This window comes from Cynocephalus volans, chromosome 5 (assembly GCF_027409185.1).
Source record: "Cynocephalus volans isolate mCynVol1 chromosome 5, mCynVol1.pri, whole genome shotgun sequence".
Classification (NCBI taxonomy): Eukaryota; Metazoa; Chordata; class Mammalia; order Dermoptera; family Cynocephalidae; genus Cynocephalus; species Cynocephalus volans.
Genome location: NC_084464.1, coordinates 134,008,963 through 134,030,297, shown reverse-complemented (window position 1 = coordinate 134,030,297; position 21,335 = coordinate 134,008,963). Strand labels below are relative to the sequence as shown.

The window sequence follows — 21,335 nt, the reverse complement described above, 5'->3', positions numbered from 1 at the left end:
GAGCACCATGCTGGCCACTCAAAGACCTGAAGACATCTCAGCTTGGCTTCAAAGAACTTTTCTGTCAAGTCTCAGAGCTTCTCAGCCAGATTTCCCACTGCTCCACAATCTAATGCCCTCAAAGCTTCTGAGTCAGTAATTCTAATTCATCCACAGTTCCTATGCAGGACTTATCACCTTATATTTTGTACCTCTGAGCCTTTATTCTTGATATTCCCCAGGCCAAGGTAGGTCCTCTTTTGTCCATACAAATTCACCTCATCTTTCAAGACCCGGTTAAGGTGTGACCTAGCATATCCATAATTCCTTTCTTATCCTTTCTTGTACAGACTTTCCCTGCTAATAGCATAGTATTGTTACCTTGGCAATATTATTTTGCTTTTTTGCTTAAATTCTATATTATTTCTTTGTCTTTTCATCCCTGTTCCCTCAATAATATATTACAGCATATTATATAAAATATTCAGGTAAACCTCCCCAAATATTTTGCAGGGAGTAAATAAGTACAAAAATAAACAATAAACAATAAACCCCCTCCCCCAAAGACATTTGGAAATGTCTCAAGACATTTTTGATTGTCACGTAAAAGGAAGGGAGGTGCTACTGACATCTAGTGGGTAGATACAAGAGATGCTGCTAAACATCACACAACGTACAGGATAGTCCCCCCACTACAAAGAATTATCTGGCCCGAAACATCAGTAATGCTGAGGTTGAACAATTCTGATGTATATCAATTCTTCGCTAAGCTAGAATGCCTAGAAACGTCACATCTATAAACATAGCAATGAGAGAAAGATAACTATTTGCTGACTAACTTAAATATTTTATTCTAAATATTTTACGGTTTGGGATACTTTGATGAAAATCTCAAAGAAGTGAATGATGTCTCACTACTTATTCAGAGCTGTATGCTGGCTCTTTCTGCCCTGATAGAGGGGAACCCAGTTACTAGTGGCCCACATATAATACATGATTTTGTTATAGTAGTAGAATCAAGTAACTATCTCATGTAAATTGCCATCTCCTTGATCTCTAAATTTGGGGTACTCCAGGGCTTAGTTCTTTTAATTTGTCTCTATCTAGACTTACTTTCTTAGTGGTTTCAACCAATATCATTTCTTTAAATGTCACTGATAGCTTGAAGCCTCCAAATTTATATTTCAAGTCCAACCTACACTTCTGAGTTTCAGATGGTTACATCTCATTCCCCAACATTTCCTCTCATACATCGAAAATTTAACAGGTCTCTATTAGCTTAGCTGGTTAATGCTCTCCTGAGAATTTCTCCCTCATGCAGTGCCTCAGCAATCCTGGGGCTCTGTCATCTTTATCTGAGGCCACCCGCTCATTCATCACCCTAGAGGAGCACAGAGACCCAAGAATCATTCAGGGGCTTCTCATTGCCTCAGCATGGAAATGACAATCTCCTCACTTTCCCTTGCATTTTATGGGACATACCTAGTTGTATGGCCCTGTCTAAACATAAGGAGACTGGGATGTACCAGAAAAGAGAAGCATGAAACAAGGCTGGTGAAAACACAGCACTATCTCTGGCCCTATGTATGTCTAAAACCCAACTCCTGACCTCTACTCCCAACCTGGACCTCCCGAGACTTCCCATCTCAGTAAATATCACCTTCATCTTTCCTATTGCTCAGGACAAAAACCCTGAAGTCATCTTTGATTCCTTTCTCTCTCTCACAATCCACATGCAATGTATCAACAAGCATTCTTAGTTCTACCTTCAAAACATATCCTGAATCCACGCATTTCTTACCACCTCCACTGCTACTCCATTTTTCATCCGGATAGTTACAATAGCCAGATTCTGCTCTTGTTATCATAGTCTATTTTCAAAATAAAAACCAGGGTGATCTTTTAAAAATTTAAGTCACACGTCATGCTTAAGCTCAAAACCCTTCAGTTGCTTCACATGTCACTCAGAGAAAAAGCTTAAGTTCCTGAGTGGACTGAAAACCCCTACAGCATCTGTATTTCTCCCCTCCACACTCCCTTGCTGATCATCTCTGTGGCCTTCACTCTTCCTTATTCTCTCCACCACTGCCATCGACCCAGGCCTCCTTTCTCTCCTTTCTCACGAGGCTTTCTCAGCTGCTGTTCCCTCTAACTGAAACCCACCTTCCCAGATATCCACATGGCTTGCTCCTTCACCTCCTTTGGGTCTTTGCACAACAACCTCTCAATGAAGCGTCCCTGACTACTCTCCAAACTTTGCAACTGTCCCCTCACCTACCTACCCTGCCCCCAAGCACCTCCTATCTTCTTTCCTGTTTCATCTTGTTTTTCTTCTTGCAATTATCACCACCAGACATCCTATATTTGATTACTGTTTGTTTCCTCTCACTAGAACATAAACTCCATGAGAATAGTTACATCTGTCATGGGGGTTTATGTTCTATGTCCATTTGTCTACCAAGTATTCCCAACATCTAAAACTATGCTTCATGTATAGCAGTGCTCCACGAATATTCACTGAATGATTAGTAATAACTATCCAAATCTCATTCTGACTTAACTAAAGAATAGAACTTGAAGTAATAACATATAATCTCATGCTAAAGTAAAATTTGGAGGAGAGCAAAATTTGCTTTATATTTTTTAAAATTCTTAGTTTAGCAAAGTTCCTGGAAGAGAACCAGTCATCTTGAAATATTTATTTAATGAAATTTGTTGAATTATCATTCAATTTTCATATATTCTGATATCTTATGGCTGCCTGTTAAAATACTTACTAATAAAGACTGCACAGCTGATTGTAATCGTGGTGGAATATTTTACATTTTTCACCAAGACCTATGATATTTAACACCTTTAATCTTTGTTTAAATAAACTGAGATAGAGTTAAGTTTTAATGCATACGTTAAGACACCAAATGTCTGAAGGGTCCGAAAACCATTTAAGTTGATCAAGGCAGGTACAGTAATGTGTTTAACAGCATGAATTTTGGAATAAGATTACGTGAGTTCACATTCCATCAGCATAGCTTTCTAGCTATCACAATTTCCAATAAGGTATCTAAATTCAATTTGAGCATGCTGTTCTTTAGATTGGGATTATAATTGAGGCTGCTACGTGGGACTGTTATGAGGTTTAACAAGATGAGTCACGTAAAGCACTTAGCCATGGTGCCTATCAATGAATGTTAGCATTTTTATATGTGAATTTTTCCATTTCAACAATACATTATTTCCAATGTATAATGTATATATTAGAGCAGAAGTTACAAAACATTCTTTTTTTTCCATTTCTCAAGATTATTAAAGCATGAAAGAAGGAGATAATATTTCTATCATAAACAGTTATTTTCATTTTAATTCAAAAGGTAGAATTACTGGGCAAACAATATATCATACTTAGGTTGTTAGTTCAGATAAGAGACTTTTGATACCCAAAGATATCATAGCTGTTACTTACATCTACACTATCCAAACTAAATGCCTAGGTATCCTGACAACTATCCAGCCCCAAATCAGCAAGTATGGGGCTCTGGGACCACCCTTCTTCCTTACTAAGTTCACGGTAGATCATAATGAATTGATAATGTGAATCTTCCAATGATCCATGATATTGCCACAGGTTCTTTCCCAACACAGGCAGCTGTGACCAGCTGATCATAGTTGACAGAGAAAAACCTAATCTTTATCCTCCAGATCTTGGCAAATGACACACCATCACAATCCACACTCTGCATAATATGGGGCTCTCCTCCATATATCACGTGCATTCTAAAATTTGTAAAAAGGTTTCAAAAAAGCAAATTATAATTTCAGGTCATAGAATATAATAATTAATGAAATCTTGTGCTGACCCCTTATAAACTGACACAAAAATACAGAAATTCAGAGATAAAAAATTTCTTAAAAAAAGAAAAAAAATTAAAATAGATTTAATGTATCTACTTCATAATTTCACAGTTTAGGTACTCTATTATATAACTGCAAAGTAAAGCTATAATAGGTAACTTGGAATTAATAATTCTGAAACTGATTCAACTTTGAGCAGAATTCCTTAGAACTGTGAAGACTGTTTGTCAGTTGGATGGTATAAAAATTGTACGTTGAAAACATCATTCTTTTTACTAGTTTAAAGGTCAAGTTTTTCCAAACAGAACTGGAGCCTCTAAAAGAGTAATCCAACTTTGTTTAGATCTGAATAAAATACATTTAAAAGTATGCATGCTGCTCAAATTGATTTAAAGTACCCAAGAAAAAAGCAACAGAATTACAGGATTTTAGCATTTTGATAATGCCATATTATAAAAATGAAATAATCATTTAAACTAAAATTAATCAAAACAATTATATTCTAGTGTGGTGTTTAAACACTGGCAGAAATTAGTGATTCTGAAATTTTATGTCTACATGAGAAGTTTGATGGCATACCTAATTTTATACAACAGCTAGAAATCTGCCCAAATGGCTCAGAAAGCAGCAGTGTTTTTAAAAATGGGCTCATGGCTGTAATTAAAGATAATACTCTAAAATGTCTAAGAACAAATATCTGAGGAATAACCGAACGTCATGCGGCATTCTAAGGGAGAACAACAAGGACACAAAAAGGAGATTAATTTATTAAACCAGCTCTAAAATTCTAATAGACGTTATTAAATTAGCACGTTTGGTACAAGGAAATAAATACAATTCATATATACAAATGTATGTGAATTTCCAAAAGTATTGTGAAATATATAATATGTTATGTAGATCCAGTGGATATTAATTAATTTAGGCTTCACTAATTGGAACATGTCATCAATAATACAAGTGAATTAATTTAGTAACAATGTTTAAGTATATTCAAATTGAAGGAATATTCAAGCCCTTAATGTATAGCATTTGGGGAACGCAATCCTACTGTGAACTATAACTTATTCATTTTTTTAAATAACATATAATACTTAAAATTAATAAACCATATTTATTTTCAGACCTTCCAGCCTGATCAAAAATTTAGGCCATACTCTGTCTCACTTTGATATGAATGTATTAGATTAGGAAAAAATCTGTGGTAATACAAGAGTACTTCAAAAAATTCATGGAAAAAATGAATTAAAAGATAATACAATCCTTCCATGAACTTTTCGAAGACCCCTCATATTCAGCACCACCAAAACAGGACTTTAAAAACACCCCAGTCTGGGCTGGCTGGTTAGCTCAGTTGGGTAGAACACAGCTTTGTAACACCAATGTCATGGGTTTGGGTCCCTATACCGGCCAGCTATGCAGACAAACAAAAACAAAAAATCCTAAAATACCTCAATCTATAAGAATGTTACAGAAGCTATGAAAACCATACTGTTCACCCTTTATATGAGCACAAGAAATATAACATATTTCACAGTATCAAAGGAGTCATTGCTATGTATAACCTATATTCATAGCTATTTCTATGAATAAAAACATTTAGTTAAAAACGGTACTGAGCTATAATCGGCTACAACTTAAACTGCTTCTAAATAATTATGTAGCTCTACTATAGAATTTCAAACAATTTTTTGAAAGTTAAATCCTATTCTAATTGCTCATCTCTTAAAATTCTCTAGATCCTCTAAGACAGACTGAGAGATAGAACACAGGTACAATACAAAAAGAAAAAAATATTTAAGGACCAAACTTTACATGAAATTTTTTTAAATGTGGATTAAATATGAATTCATGAGTCAGTAATCCATTCTGAGAATAACATTTTGGCTTTCTCAAATTTGCCGGACTATATATTAATATATCTTACTAAAAGTATATAAAAGCTTTTGCAGGAAGCATTTACTGAGCATCAGCAAGAATTATGCTACAAAGGAAGGGTACAAGATGAGCAAGACCCCCAATTGGTCTTCAGTAGTTTACAATCACAGGCAAGTAAACAGGTAAGCTTTCAGTTCTGTGAGGTAAGTGCTGGGGAGAGGTAAGCCGAAGGGTTAGAGCAGCACTCTGCAGAGGCCCCCGCCCCAGCCAGCCAACTCAGCATGGCTAATGGGGTGTGTAGAAAGGAGGCTGTCTATGAGGGTTGCTCAGAGGGAGCGGAAACTACATTGATCCAAGAATGACAGGTCATCCTGGTGGGGAAGAGACCCATGTGGAAAGAGGCCATAGCACTTGCAAATACATAGAAACCTCAGAGAACCTGGGAGCATCAGGGAACTGACAGAAGCCAGAAGTGAGACCAAAGAAACACGTGAGCATCGTTAAGCCTTGTGTGTGTGACTACGCACTTGGGCCTCTCCCTGGAGGGCAAGAACGGGTGGGCTTGGAAGGGACAATACGTGGAGGAGTTATGTGATCAGGTATGTGTTTTGGAAGGACAACTCTAGAAGCACTTAAAGCAGAACAAGACAGTCGAGAGACAGAATAAAGACTCAAAGTAAGGGAACTGGAGCAAAGAGAATAGCTTTGAGAGACATTAAAAATTAAAAATAAACATAGTTTTGAGATGGGAGATGAAGGGGAGGAGGATGACTACCTGTTTTCTGATGTATCAGAAACTCGGTAGCTGATGGTGCCTTTCACTGAGGTGAGGGACACTGGAGTGGAGGAAAAAGGGAGATAAACTGGGAAAGTGGGGGGCTAATGAGTTCAGTTCTCAAGTGCTGAGTTTGTGGGTCTATAAACGTCCAGGCAGGAATGTCCAGAAGGTAGGCGGATATGCAAGAATGAACGCTCATTAAGGAGCACCAGAATATCTCAGGTATTTGTAATAGTAGCTAACATTTATCAGCTGTTTAAGTGAGGCACATATAAGCACTTCATATAACACCTTTTTATCATCCTCCACACTCCATAGATGAAGAAGTTTAACTAATTTCCCAATGGCGATAGAGTATTTAAGTGTCAGGGACATCTGATTTTACAGCTCAAGCCCTAACTACCATACTATATTTAACATGATGGTTTCCAATTCCATCCATGTTGCTGCAAATAACAGGATATCATTTTTCTTACAGCTGAATAGTATCCCATTGTGTATATATACCATAGTTTTTTTATCCATTCATCTGTTGATGGGCATTTAGGTTGATTCCGTCTCTTGGCATTGTGAATAGTGCTGTGATAAACTTGGGAGAGCAGGTGTCTTTTTGACATATCGATTTCCTTTCCTTTAGGTATTATAGTATCATGCAAAATCCATTGCAGGTTTTAGGGCCAGATAAAAAGTGGGTTCAGTTCTAATCTCTGCTATTTAACAGCTGTTTGACCTTGACACTCTCTAAGCCATAGTTTCCTCATCTGTAAAATTGTGGCCTTAAAAATTACTATTCAAGGATATTGTAACTACTGGAGCAAGAGGATGGAAAATGCTAGATGGAGTATGTATGTGCTAGAAATGGCACCTACTGTATGTCTATGCCCAGAAAAAGAATTCTGCTTGACGTAAAATAGCTATGATCTAAGTAAATTCCCCTTCATTTTATTATAAACTATTTTACTTCCACCCCTACTTGACCTATGTCTTAATAAATGCTATCATTTTTTTTTTTTTGTCCTTTTTTGTGACCGCGCTCAGCCAGTGAGCCAACCGGCCATCCCTATATAGGATCCGAACCCGCGGCGGGAGCGCTGCTGCGCTCCCAGCGCCGCACTCTCCCGAGTGAGCCACGGGGTCGGCCCTAAATGCTATCATTTTTCAAAAAATTTTGAGACATTAATATACTCCACAAAATTTAAAGTCATTTAAATATTTCATTCAAATAGAAATCACTTCAATGTAAATGGGTTGATTCTTGTTTTTGTGGCATTTCTATAATGATGAACGCCACAATAAGAATACTCCAAAAGCAATCAGGCATGTTGATGTTATGGAGAGAGCTTTGGACTTGGAGTCAGAAGACCTGTATGAAGTCCCAACTCTGCCACTTATCAGCTGTGCCAACGTGAGCAAGTCACTTAACTGTTCTAAGCACTCCTTTACACATTTATTAGATAAATAGATAGGCCTACATGTTCTATATCTAAATTTAGCAAATGGGTTCAATCTGAGAGGCAAGGAAGGTCACCCTAGATTTGTGCTTCTCAAACGTGGCTGCGCATTAGCATCACTGGGAACTTTCATAAACATATATTTATTTTTAATAGTGAGCTCCACAACCCTGAAATATCACTGGAAAGACACTATTTATGATTTACAAGTTCTGGGCTTCATTTTGTGAAAGGTGATATGAAGTGTCTTAGGTAATCCCTCACTCTAATGTTAAACATAAAAATGTACTTGTTTTAATCTCAACTGCATTGAAAATGAAAATTCTTTCTTGAGTATACACACACCCTAGAGTAATTAATTGAATCAACCATCCTAGTTTTCCAGGACTCTTCCTGTCCTAGCCCCTCAGTCTCTGGAAAACAGGGACAGTTGGTCACTCTAACATACACACATACAAACTCATATACACACTGTTAAATGACCCTCAGTGTATTAGAACAAAATGCAGATCAGCAGTACCCCTCTCATGAAGTATCACCGCTTTCAGGTACGTGGTCACACTTACAGACCTCTGATTCCAGCAGGATCCATAAACATGCAACAGCACAGGTGAGAGAGCCAGCAGCCATGATGACCATCACCCATTTTGCTAGAGTCCATGCTATGAATATTTAAACTCAATAACTAGCATTTTTAAAAAGTGCTTTAAAGCTCCTGCCTCCTGATTGCCATTTTTCTCTACCTAACTAAAAAAGTCAGGCAATTTTTGAGGAATAACATCTCTACCATTTGACAGATTTCATAGTTTCATAGCATTGTGATTCTTTGTTACATTTTTCCTTTAATGATACCGTGTAAAATAAATAACAATAGAATATATAATGAAATTAGACTATGGTGCTGTCTATCTAAATAGCCTGGTTATTCTTTCTTTTAAATAAAATATCCACTAGGAAAAAAATGAAATTCATTTGGAATGGCAGCTACGCACTAGATCATATATTCCTCTCTATTTTAAAATTAAATTCACTGTATACATATTTTCTAGAGCCACATTATTATACTCAAGAATCTTTTCCTCAGTTGCCTGATGGAGACATTAGACATTACACGTTAGACCAAGTCATGGTCATACAAGCTAACAAAGAAGAGCATCAATCTACAGAACACACTCTTGGTAAGCACATGTCTTCTTACTTATGACATCACTAGTTGTCTGTGTGCAGAACAGCTTGGGTGACATTTCCCAATACTGTGGGAATGTTGGGGAAGCCCTCCCACTGCCTCCAGTTCCACACACTAAAGAACTAGTGTCATGGAGACTCTACTAATCAGATGGGAGGAAAGGCCATATAAAGCCTTTCCCTTTGGGAAATCAGAATCTTAAAAGGGAATCTTCTGCATTCTTTGCCCTGTCATGAACCTAGTTAAATAAGAAAGCCCTTGAGAACTGTCATTTCTTTTCATTTCTAAAATAAGCAATATGCATGCTAATAATATACTTTCATTTTTTTATGCTTCTGATATTCAACAATTTATGAACTACCCAGCATATTTGGAATAAAACATAATAAAGGAGGCATATAAATTGTTTAGACTGTCTAAAACACATTGCATGGTTTCAATGCCCTAGTCTTTCCACCACTGGCTTCCCAAGGAGAGAATTAGAGGAGATATCAAAATGTGATGTCACCTCCAAATCTCCAAAGGTCTGTTTTACAGCCTTAAAAGATAACTGAAAAATCAACTAAAAAAATATATTTAGTAAAAAACTCACTTCTTACAATATATTTCTTTTAAGCGTGATTTTCAATAGTGTGACCACAACATTTTTCAGCAAAACTGAGATTGAATTAAGACTTACTGATTGTTCATTTAAATCCTGGGAGTCTTCCATGTGGTTTTCTCACTTCTCTTGCCACTCCCAAGTAGAAGCAGCTTCCTTTAATTTAAAATGGACTATCTAAAACAAAAAGATGGAAAAGAATGAAAAAATTACCTTTTTTATTCATTTGTAAAATTACCAAAACATATTAAGATTTAGCATGACAGTCAGTAATTTGTAGAAGCGTTTTTTAAAGAATGAAATTCATAATATTGTCCCCATATCTGATATAAATAATGATCTTATAAATAATATCATGGCAAAATTGGGGATTTTACTCAGGATTCCTGCAGATAAACAAAAATATCTGAAGACAACTTTGGAGACACAGTCAGCAATTAACAATTAGACTGCTATTTTGCTGAAAGAGATCTGTCACTAAGTAATTCATGGATTAAAAATTAAGATTCTGCATTAACCATACATCTTTGAAAGTACATAAAATAAATTGAGAAAACGCAGTGTGTATTTTAATATGACAGCTTTCTAATACAGGAAAATTTATCTGAATTACCAATTGACCATTTTCACTTCTAAAGAATGTTATAAAATACATGACCAATTTTAAAACGATAATGAAAATTGGACTATTATGATAAAGAAGGTATTATGAATAAATATGGGAAGGAGAATTAGCCAATAAACTACGGTAAAACAGTTAACTATTCAAAAAATGTAATTTTACTCCATGCCACACATTAAAAATTTCCTGGCCAAATTAAAAGCTTAAAGAAATCTCTAAGAAAAACAGGTTCACAATTTAAAATTCCCAGATAAAAGAAGGATTTTATATTACTAGCCATAGAAAATGACACGAAAAAGCCAAACACCACCCTCAATACACACACATACGCACACACACACAAATAATCAAAATTAAAAGGCACATGAAAATCTAGAAAGAAATACCTGCACAAATATCAAACACAATGGGCTAATGTCCTTAATGTATAAAGAGCTCTTACAATTCAAATAGAAAGATGCACACACTCTATAGAAATATGGTCACTCACCACAAAACAATGTTCAAACTCACAAGCAAATGCAATTTAAAATAGCAATGACACATTTATATCCCCTCAAAATCTAATTCTTAAAAAAAGATAAAATTAAAAGAATTTGAAAGGCAAGGAAAAAATTTAGGTAAAAAAGGTGTTCATCATAGGCATATATATAGATATAAATTACTAAATTCACATTTCAAGGAATATTTAGTAATATCAAATAACTTCTCAAAATATAATTTAAGTGGAAAAGAAGTATTCCAATCTGCAGAAAAAAATCAGTTACCAATCCAGTTTATCAAACATTCAATATATGCTGGTGTTCTGCACAGTTTTACACATATTCCCTACTACAACCAGATACACATGCTTTTAATTTTTTTCTTTTATGCTTTACAGTATTTTCTACAACAAACCGATTACTTTTCATATTAGATGATGTTTTAAAAATTACAAGGAAAATTTTAAATGTAAATTGTAAAATGTTTTATGCACATACAAACATGGAGGCACAAATCAGAAGTCTGGTTTTTTTCACTCTTAAAAGTCCTAAAATGGCAACAGTAACCTATATGTATGTAATGTGACAATCTCAGTGAGAAACTGATTCAAAATACTCTGAAGTTAGAAAAGTGGCATTTTGAAGAAAAGGACAATTTTAAAGCATACATGAAACGGGAGGTATGGGGTATAGGGTGGGTTATTAAGCATACTGAAAGGTACGTTCAGGATGATAAGTAGGCAGGGAGTTCTAGATTTAAAGACGTCGTTTTTGTGTTGGGCGTGGGGTGGGTGAAGACATAAATGGTGACCGAAAAAGCCCAGCTCTTTGCTGCTTAACTCACACCTTCATCATCTACCTCCCGCTCTCCCTCCCTCCCTCCTTTCCTCCTGATGCACTGGTCCCTCCCCTCAAAACTGGGTCTCTCACTCCGGTCCTGATTCTTGTAGATCCCTTCCTTGCTCCTCCTTTTCCAGCAGACCTCTTGATCCATGTCCTGCGCACTGCCCCCAGGCTGGACGTCCAGGACCACTCCGGCTCAGGTTCACCTTGGATATGATGCACACCACAGTAAGTGCTGGCCACTAGTCCAAGTGATGCTGACCTGCCTAAGACGCGCCACCTGCCCGCCTTCCATGACCTTCATCCTTCTGAATCAAATCGTGGCTGACCACCTCCTTTACAGCCATGTTCTCCTCACTACCCGGATAACAAATCAGCCAAGCATTCTGTCAAAGGAGAGAATCTAATATTCCTTCTTATTCTACTAGATAAATGGGTTAGATAAATGGTAAAAATACTGTATCAGATTGCAAAGGGACAAGAGAGTCAGCTACATAAAATAAAACAAAACAAAAACTTTGCATTTCTGAAAATTTTTTTAAAAAGCCTCAAAAGTAAAAGGGCACAACAGATTATGGAAAATATCCTCAGTAAATATTATAAATATGTCTATACTCATTGAGAACATAGAAATTGGCAAGGAGAAGTTTAAAGGCCCATTAAATGATTAGACAAGGATAGCAGATCAAAATTCATTACAAGAAAATGTAAATAATAAACAAACATTTGGAAAAGTGTTCACTCTCACAGTTACTGAGATATGTAAATTTAAGCAACAAGTACACATTTTGGATTATTGTATAATTAAGCATAATATTCAATTACCAAACTATTTAAATATTGATAATACCCAGTGCCAGGGGAAAAAAAGCTAAAAACGGTATCCTCATTCAATTGCTAGTAATAATGTCAAGTTTTCTAATACTTTTAGAAAGCCACCTGTCACTGTACTTTAAAAGCTATAAATGTGTTTAAACTCTTTCACCCAGTATTCACTTTCCTAAGGAGTAAACTTCCCCCCAAAAAGCCAGAAGGTATAAACCACAGTGTTATTCATGATAATAAAACTAGAAACACTGTCATTTTTGTAGCAAATTGATTAAACAAATTATGGTCACTCAACTTAATATGATTTAATGATCAAAATAATAATTATAAAAACAACATGGGAAAGTGAAAATTGTTGATTGTGTATTAGATGGAAAAAATCAGAACACAAAATTTTAGCTATGTTCTAGGGTACAACTAAGCATATATTTGAATACTGATTAATAGGAAATATTAAAAAATTCAAATAATTTGATAAAAAACTGTATTTTGGGTTTCACATATTTTGATTGTTGTCAATTTTATGTTACCTGTGCAAAAATCAAAATTTTATTTTTTTCCACTATAATACAAGAGCACAAAGTAAAAAGCAAATGATGCTAAAATTATTTACAGGATCAGTTAAAACTACAGCACATAGTAAAAGTGAATTTTCTAAGTAGAACTGTTCTCCAAGTGGTCTCTGTGGCTTCTTCTACACATTAAATTTCAAAATCAGAGTAATGTCTTTAAAGAAAGGCAATGTTTGTCCTATTTACTAGAGTTATATGTAACACCTAGCTCCATGCCTGGCAAATTTTAGGTGTTTAATAAATATTGATTGAATGAAGCACACAATGACAGATGAAATTGTACATAATGTATCTGAGGATATAAAAGAAAAAAGTGGAGTAAACAGCCAGATAATTTAAGTTTTGAAAATTCTGTCTCAAATATATGGCTACTTTAGGAAAAATCTGTTTTGTCCCACATTTTTCAGGTAAATAATTGGGTCCAATTCACTCTTCACTTTGAGGACAATTGGATATTTGAAACTTTTAGAGAAGTATTACTTTCTAAACTGAAGTATTTTCACTTTTTAGAAAATTCAATATTGAGAATTAGTCTACCAGGTAATTTCCTACTCACCTGACCTAGCCATAAAAACACTTAAAATTATTAATGATACCAATTAAACCTATCGCTTACCTACAGCACAGGATGTAGTAGTAGCTTCCTAGGAATGCCATAACAAAGGATCACAAACTGGGTGACTTGGAACAACAGAAATTTGTTCTCAGTTCTGGAGGCTGGAAGTCCTAAATCAAGGTGTCTATTATGCTCCCTCTGGAGGCTCTAGAAAAGAATCCTTCTTTATGTCTTCCTGGCTTCTGGTGGTTGCCAGCAATCCTTGGCATTGCTTGACCTGCAGATGCATCCCTCCAGTCTCTGCACCCGTCGTCACATGCTGTTCTTGCTGCCCATCTCTTCCCGTGGCCTTCTTCAGTGTCTGCATGTCTCTGTATCCATATCTTCTTCTTCTTTTAAGTATGCTAGTCATTGGATTAGGGCCCATCCTGATATAGTAAGACCTCACCTCTTAATCTGATTACACCTGCAAAGACCCTATTTCCAAATAAGGTCACATTCAGAGATACCAGAGTTAGGACTTCATCTTTTAGAGCACACAGTTCACCCACAACACTTTGTAGGATTCATCAATTGAATTCATACAATTCATCCACAATGTGTAGGATTACCACATTTGAATTATTTTTAAGATGTGATCAAGGTTTTTTTTTTTTTTTCTTTAAAGGTGACCGGTATGGGGATCTTAACCCTTGACTTGGTGTTGTCAGCACCATGCTCACCCAGTGAGCCAACCGGCCATCCCTATATGGGATCCAAACCCGTGGCCTTGGTATTATCAGCACCGCACTCTATGGAGTGAGCCATGGGCCAGCCCAAGGTTTAAATGTAATATTTCCAGAAAGGATATATAAGAATTAAATGAAGGATACTGATCATCAGGAAAGAAGTGATAATTTTCCAGAAGAAACACTATCTCAGGGTGTTGTTGCTTACTCGAGTGAAGTTAAAATTAAGACTTCAGGAAAAATAGTGAAGCATAAGAGAATTAAGCAAAAACTAGCTATTCTTTTTTTTTCTTTTTTTTCTCTTTTCTTTTTTTTTTTGTTAGCCACCAGTTTAGAATCTATTTAATGCTCCAGTTGGGGAGTTATTTACATCAATGTTCCTTGTTACAACATAATGCTTTGCTTTATATTTCCTTGAAATTTAGATTGTTACTTAGTTTGACTTTTTATGGTAACGTGAATTTCTTTCTTTGCCAAACACACTAAGGTACTAAAATGTTATGAGCCCGGTGATGTTATGTTATTGAACCAAGTAAATCTACCTAAGCTAATTGCAGACGTAGTATTATTTTACATCATAACTTAGCAATAGTTGTTATGCTAAATCCTTTAACATTCAGTTTTCATAAATACCTGAGAAAAGGACAAGAACACTCTTCAAATCAAGTTAAGAGAAGTATTACCTCATAATAAAGACGTAAAATTAAGGAATAACAGTAACCTCATGTTGTTTTATGAGGCAGTAATCTAGTTCCCAGTTCTATCGCAAGGCCATTCCCCAGAAAAGGTGAATTTCAAACAGGAATAATAGAGACCTACCCATTCCATTTTAGATGATTTCTTCTGCTGTTCAATTTCCAATATATAGACAGTTCATCATATACTTTAACTCTTCTCTAGAAGTGGCCCATAAACTTTTGTGGCTTAGGAAATTAGAACAAAAAATTCAACATTTCTTCTATTTAAATACTTAATATGAGATTGATATATAAAGTTTTAAGACAATTCTCAGAAATGGAACAAGGCATGTGACCTGGTCCTGGTGGCAGAGACAGTGAGGGCCCCTGAGCCTTAAGGAACAAGAAGACATTGAAGGAAGTTGGAGAAGTTGGTGGACATTGTGTGAAACAGACCTAACCCTCTATCTTTCTGATCAATCTCCAATAAAAACTAGACAGTGCGCGCATGCTTTACTCTGGTTGAAGAAGTGTGAACATGAAGGGGAAAGATCTCATCTCTGTGCCAGGGCTAGCATGGGATGGGATGGAAGCTGCACATGGGAATACCACATCTCTGGATTATGTCCACAAATGCTACCGCCTTCCACCAGTCATTAAAGCCAGGCTTTGTCACTGGCCTCTTGCCCCCTAGCTCTCCACATCCAGTAAACTACCAAGTCCTATCAATACCTCTAGAGTTGCTCCAATCCTTCCATAGACCTCTCTCCTCACTGCCATTACAGGAGCTCAAGCCATCATCATCCCTTGCCCAGACTGAAGCAAGAGCCTCTTAATGGTCTCTCTCTCACCAGTCCTGTTTCCTGGACATCATTTTTCACAGTGCAGCCAGAGTGATAGTTCTAATATACAGATCTGACTGTATTTTCTTAAGACTATTAGAGCTTTCCCATCCTTAGGATAAACCAGAAATCCTTCACTCAGTCCTACTTGCAGCTGTGGTGGTGTTTACCAGAAGTACTTCTCTGCCAAAAGGTTCCTTGAAGGGTCGTCAGTGGTCTGCTGCTTTGGCTGCTCAAAGTGGGAGTTCTAAGGGGGGGTTCCCTTTCCTTCTCCCCCAGTCCTTATTCCATTGCGCTCACCATTCCTTCAGCCTATCTTTACCATCACATTGTCCTGCAGCAAAAGGCTGGGTCCTGTACCAGGAGTCTCCTTTGGAAGTACAAGCACAATTGAGGCTACATTTGCATCTTACCGCAGTGAAAAGAAAAAAGGGGGGCAGATGGGGAGACTACATCCCCCACTCATGCTCCAAAAGCCTACTATACCCTTAGGAAAAGATTTAAAGCCTACAGCCTTCCCAAACTTTTTTTCCAGCCCATGTTCCAAACATGGGATGGGAAAGTAGGTGCCTGGATAGTCCTACCCATGACACAGCCCCATTTTTAACCTATGTGGGGCTTCGAAGAATCTTTCTACCTGTGAACAGTTGCCTGGGCCATGGGATGGTGCCGCTACATTATATTCTAACACTCAGAACAGTTAACCTATTGTTTGGCTTTGAGATTTTCAAAGGCAAGTAAATTTTCAGAGGCACAATATGTAAAAAATTAAGGTGTGCTTGCGTGGGTGAGTATTATACACACAAACACGGATCCATATTCAGCTTAACCCATTAGGTGGGTTCCCAGGTCTTCTCCAGTTACACCAAATTACTTTTATCTAATAATTCATCTTGCTTAGGATAGGGCCTGGGAAAGTATCAGGCTAATACTCTTTCAGCAGCAAAACATCTAGGATATAAAACTTGGTCTGTAGGAAGAGACAGAAAAGAGCTGACCCAGAAAGAGGAGCACAAGTCAGGATGGCAAGAAAGTGCTGGCAAGATTTAAGCACCTGGATCTTGTTACTCCTGAAGTCTCACTGTTTCTCTGCAGTTTCTGTTGCTTGGTTGTCCAATTCTGCCTTGGATTTCATGAGCTGTCTTCACAATCTTCAATTAAATTTTCATCTTTATTAAGCATACTGCCTAGCATAAAACTTCAATTGTATAGGAAGTCTGACAACTTATATTCTCATGACATTGTTGAGGAACTATAGCTCTGATCAACTGTCCAAAAGGGCGCTGCTTTCCAGCTTCCATGCACCTAGTTACCCACACTGCAATCCACATTGCATTGATGGGTCTGTGAGGTTGGGTCAGGCACTGGCTGGTTCCAACTGCTCAGGCAGCATGCCAGACACGGAAGCCAATGGAACAAATAAAGAACACCTAGCTCCAGTTCTATGGTCAACTGTTCAGAGATGGAGATGAGCATTCTTGGACCATGCACGTGACTCTCTTCCCTGCCTGCAGAAAAGGAAAACAGCCAAGCTGTCCAAGAAACAGATCTGGGTGAATAGTAATGAGCACCTTGCCTGACTTCAAGCTCTTTAAATAAAGCCAAGCTACAAACTAGATGTTGAGCTATTTTTGAATGGTTTATGTAGATAAAACATGGACTTTGCAGAATAGTCCACTTAACACAAAATGTTTAATAATGATTTGGGGGTTAATATTTCTCATGCCAAAAAATTACAACAAGCTCAACTTTATGATAATCATTTGGGTCATTTGTGATAAGTTCACGTGATGGTGAAAATTTGCCTGGAATTATAAATTTATGCTCACTTAGTTTTTGACAAGCAGGTCCAACCAAGGTTTTCTATTTTGTTTGTGTTTGCTAATTGTTGATGGTTGGCTAGTTGACCTAGAAAACATAGAAGCAGTTATAACTGAACTGTCTCAGCAAGACATCTGAAAGAATTCTGAGCCTGAACAACTTCTGTTATCCGTACAGATACTCAGGCAGACTCTGCAGACCAACTGCCCTTATCAAGTGTTACTCCTGTTGCTCCTCCCAGTACTTCAAAATTATTCTGCTGAGCGTTTTGTACGCACTGTAATTGTTCATGTTCATCTAGCTGGTTCTGCTGTAGCCTGGCAGAAAAAAAATATTTGGGCCCTTTCTTAGAAGTGGTCTGTTTTTTGCTCAGCCATAAATCTCTCTTCCATGTAAACTAGGAACCTTTTTGATGACTATATGACTGTATATATTGCTTAACACACATCTGATGACTTTATGCCCCTCCTGAGGCAGATGTGTAGCACTTCAAAAGAATTAAAGAATAGATTTTCAAGGTTTAGTATTCAACTCTTGAGCCCCTAGAGATATAAGATAGTTTTGCCAGAGAGAATATAGCTTCAGTGATTTCAAGTAAAGACTGGAATAAAACAGATCTGCATATGAATCCTTGCTTTACCACCAGATAACTCTATGACCTTGAGAAAGTTAATTAATACTTCTAAATATCATTCACCTTATCCATAAAATAGGAATAATAATACGTTATATTTGTATTGTATTTTGTTAGGACTAAATGAAATGATGTATTTCAAAAATATAAACCATTTTGATTACTAGGGAGAGAGAAAAAAATCTCTACTTTTACATTTTGGTCTTAAATTAAAACCTTTTAACATTCTTTGCTGCACAGCAGAGTAGTATCTACGCAATTTTTGCACAAATGTAGTGATTTTTAACTCGCTCAACTACAAATATTATACTAATCAGTGATTTCCAGGAGCTGCATTTAACCATCTATATTTAGATACTAGCCAAGTCATCAGTCTTTTACCAATTCTTTGAACTCAGATGAGTTTGTAAAAATGAACCATACCTTGATTAAGTCATTAGTATTTACCACTACTTAGATTGTCATTCTACATAAAATCAAAGTTGTGATTATTGTTTTTCAATGTTGAGAGACTGATATGACCAATAACAGAATTATAGATGGGTGTAAAAAAAAACAAAAGAACGCAAAAGCATGACAGAAATGAGCATTCATTGTTAATGGGATACTAGGAAGTTTTAAATTTGCAAAAGTCGAAGTGCAAAATACTAGAGAATAAAGACAATTAGTTATTACTATATTTTGATAGCCCAAAACCCAAATAAACGATGGCATATGTGATATCATCGCAACAACACATCTACTTTGGATTTCTGAAAAACAAGATGAGCAGTAAATGGAGTTAAGGAGCAACTTCAATGCTGTTGTGATGCACCACGTGAGAAGTCAAGTGAATCTGGACCGTCGTGGTGGTGAAAAAAGCCTGGAGAAAAGATGGAAGTGAGGGACAGTATGAGAGATAAGTCAATAGGCCATAGAAAACATATGAATATAACTGATAGGGCAAATATGACTTTCAGGTGTCACACCTTGATTCATGAGACACTGGTGATATGGAAAAGTTGAGAGGTAAAGACATGTGTATGTTTGTGTTGCTGTGATCGCTTTAGCTGTCATTATCGTCATTTCCGGGGGTGGGCAGGAAGCAAAAGCAGGAGGCAGTCCATAAAGGAAGGAGTATGTAAAGCTTGTCACTTTTATTGAAGGGCGAGCTAGAAAAACTCAGCCCACCATCAGACTCAGCAAGGAAGCCTGTCATATGATGGAGCCTTTGGGAAGAGAATAAAAGAAAAGAATTACATGAGATAAATCAAAACCTCAGCCTTGCACAAATGTAAATTCATTTGTGGTACGAAAACCTCAAGCCGAAAAAATAAAATCAAGACTGACCTAAGGGCTTGAAATCCCTAGACTCCAGGGAAAGCAAATGTAAAACTGCTCCACAGGGCACAAAGGGTTATGAGAGAGAAATCTATCAAAAATTGTAAGCATACACAAGGAAACAAAACACTGTAGCGACAGCAGATGCAATCACAGGGGAAGGAGGAATCTAAGAATCCGAGATTAAAGAACAACCTGAAACAAACTATACAGTAAGTATGCTTAAGACAATTAAAGAGAAAAAAAAAAAAGGAAATAAAATTCAAAATTGAAGGAACCACACATGAAAAAAGTAAATACGCACATTTGGAAAAGAACCACAAAAACATTGTTAAAAATATATGTACTAAAATTTTTAAAAAGAAATGAATGAGTGAATGAAACAGCAAATTAGATACCCTAAAGAAACAATTTGTGAACTAGAAGATAAACTTCAGAAAGTGCCCATCCCCGTAATGAAAATAATGACAACAAAAACAATAACAAAGAAACCAAACATTTCTTCTCAACTTTTGCATAACACCAGTTTCTCAGGCCTCAAGGTATGACACTGGAAAGTCATTTTTTTAAAATATATATTACAGGAAAGGGGAGTCCCAATATATCAAAAGTAAACATAAGAGATATACAATATAGCAGTAAATTTGATTTACCTAAAACCAAATCACTGACTTGAATTGTGTCTATAGTGAATATTAGCTAAGGATTTAATTAAATATAATGCTGTTTACTTTGTTAAAAATTGAGATACTTGAGGAGAATTTTATTGGTCCAGATTTTTAGTTGAGGCATCAAAGTTCAAACAAATTTCCCTGTAGCATCAGAGCATAAAAATCATTCCACTGACTTTGTAACTGAATTCAAAATAGGGTCATCTTTACAAAAACCTTCCATTATAGCTTCCAAAAACCCAAAGACCTTTCTAAGGGCTGATTGTAATAATTCAGAAAATAATGTCTCAAATAGATTTGGTGTTTTGGTTCAATACAATGTTGTGCTTCCCTGCTGTATGTATTGACTTTAAGGGCAAACCTGGGACAGGAGAGAATGGTTTTGAATGGAATCCATGCAGTCCTATTTCTTTGTCTTGGGGTCACAAGGAACATTGAAATAGGTGGGGCTTATTTACCGGCTGACCACATGAGTTTGTAAGTATAATACTTGAAGCTTCTTAGCTCGAGTGATCCTCTTTCTTTCTTTCAATTCTTCCTTATATATTAGTTTAAAATCTACTTTTCAGAACTTCCACTCTTTGGTCTGCTTACTAGAGCCACAAAGCATAAACTGAATCCTACTGTCACATATATGGCAGGCTGTTAGATATTAAGAGTTTAATATCACTCAGATCACCCCTAAATCTTTTTTTTCCTCAAGTTAAGTACCCCTAGTTAACAAAACCACATCTTTAATTTAAAAATAAAAGGAAAAAAAACTTTGTTTCTCAACAGGGATTATGGGGGAATTGAGTCAGCCACAAAATCATAATTGCCTAGGAAATGCTTTTAATGGAAAGTAGACATAAACTAGGTCGTAGTGCATCACTATTTGTAAGTCACTCAGTTATAAATTGACATTATATTAATATAGAACAGCATTAATGTATACCAAACAATCACATTTATACCCAAACAAAAATATAAAGAAAAACCAATTAGTTGAAATGGGAATTAATGGCAATAAATTTCCAA

At 36.4% G+C, this 21,335-nt stretch overlaps 1 protein-coding gene across 5 annotated transcripts in view; it reads right to left on the bottom strand.

Moving 5' to 3' along the window:
• The window catches only part of EYA4 (EYA transcriptional coactivator and phosphatase 4), a 260,369-nt gene that overhangs the window by 220,929 nt on the left and 18,105 nt on the right, over positions 1 to 21,335 (bottom strand). For 4 of the 5 annotated variants that reach the window (XM_063096128.1, XM_063096129.1, XM_063096130.1 and 1 more), the window contains exon 2: positions 9,801 to 9,899. The exons of the other annotated variant lie outside the window; for it this stretch is intronic. In XM_063096128.1, coding sequence (XP_062952198.1) covers positions 9,801 to 9,833 — 33 coding nt within the window. In that variant the 5' untranslated portion in view covers positions 9,834 to 9,899. The remainder of the gene's footprint in view (positions 1 to 9,800; positions 9,900 to 21,335) is intronic. 5 annotated transcript variants of the gene reach the window in all.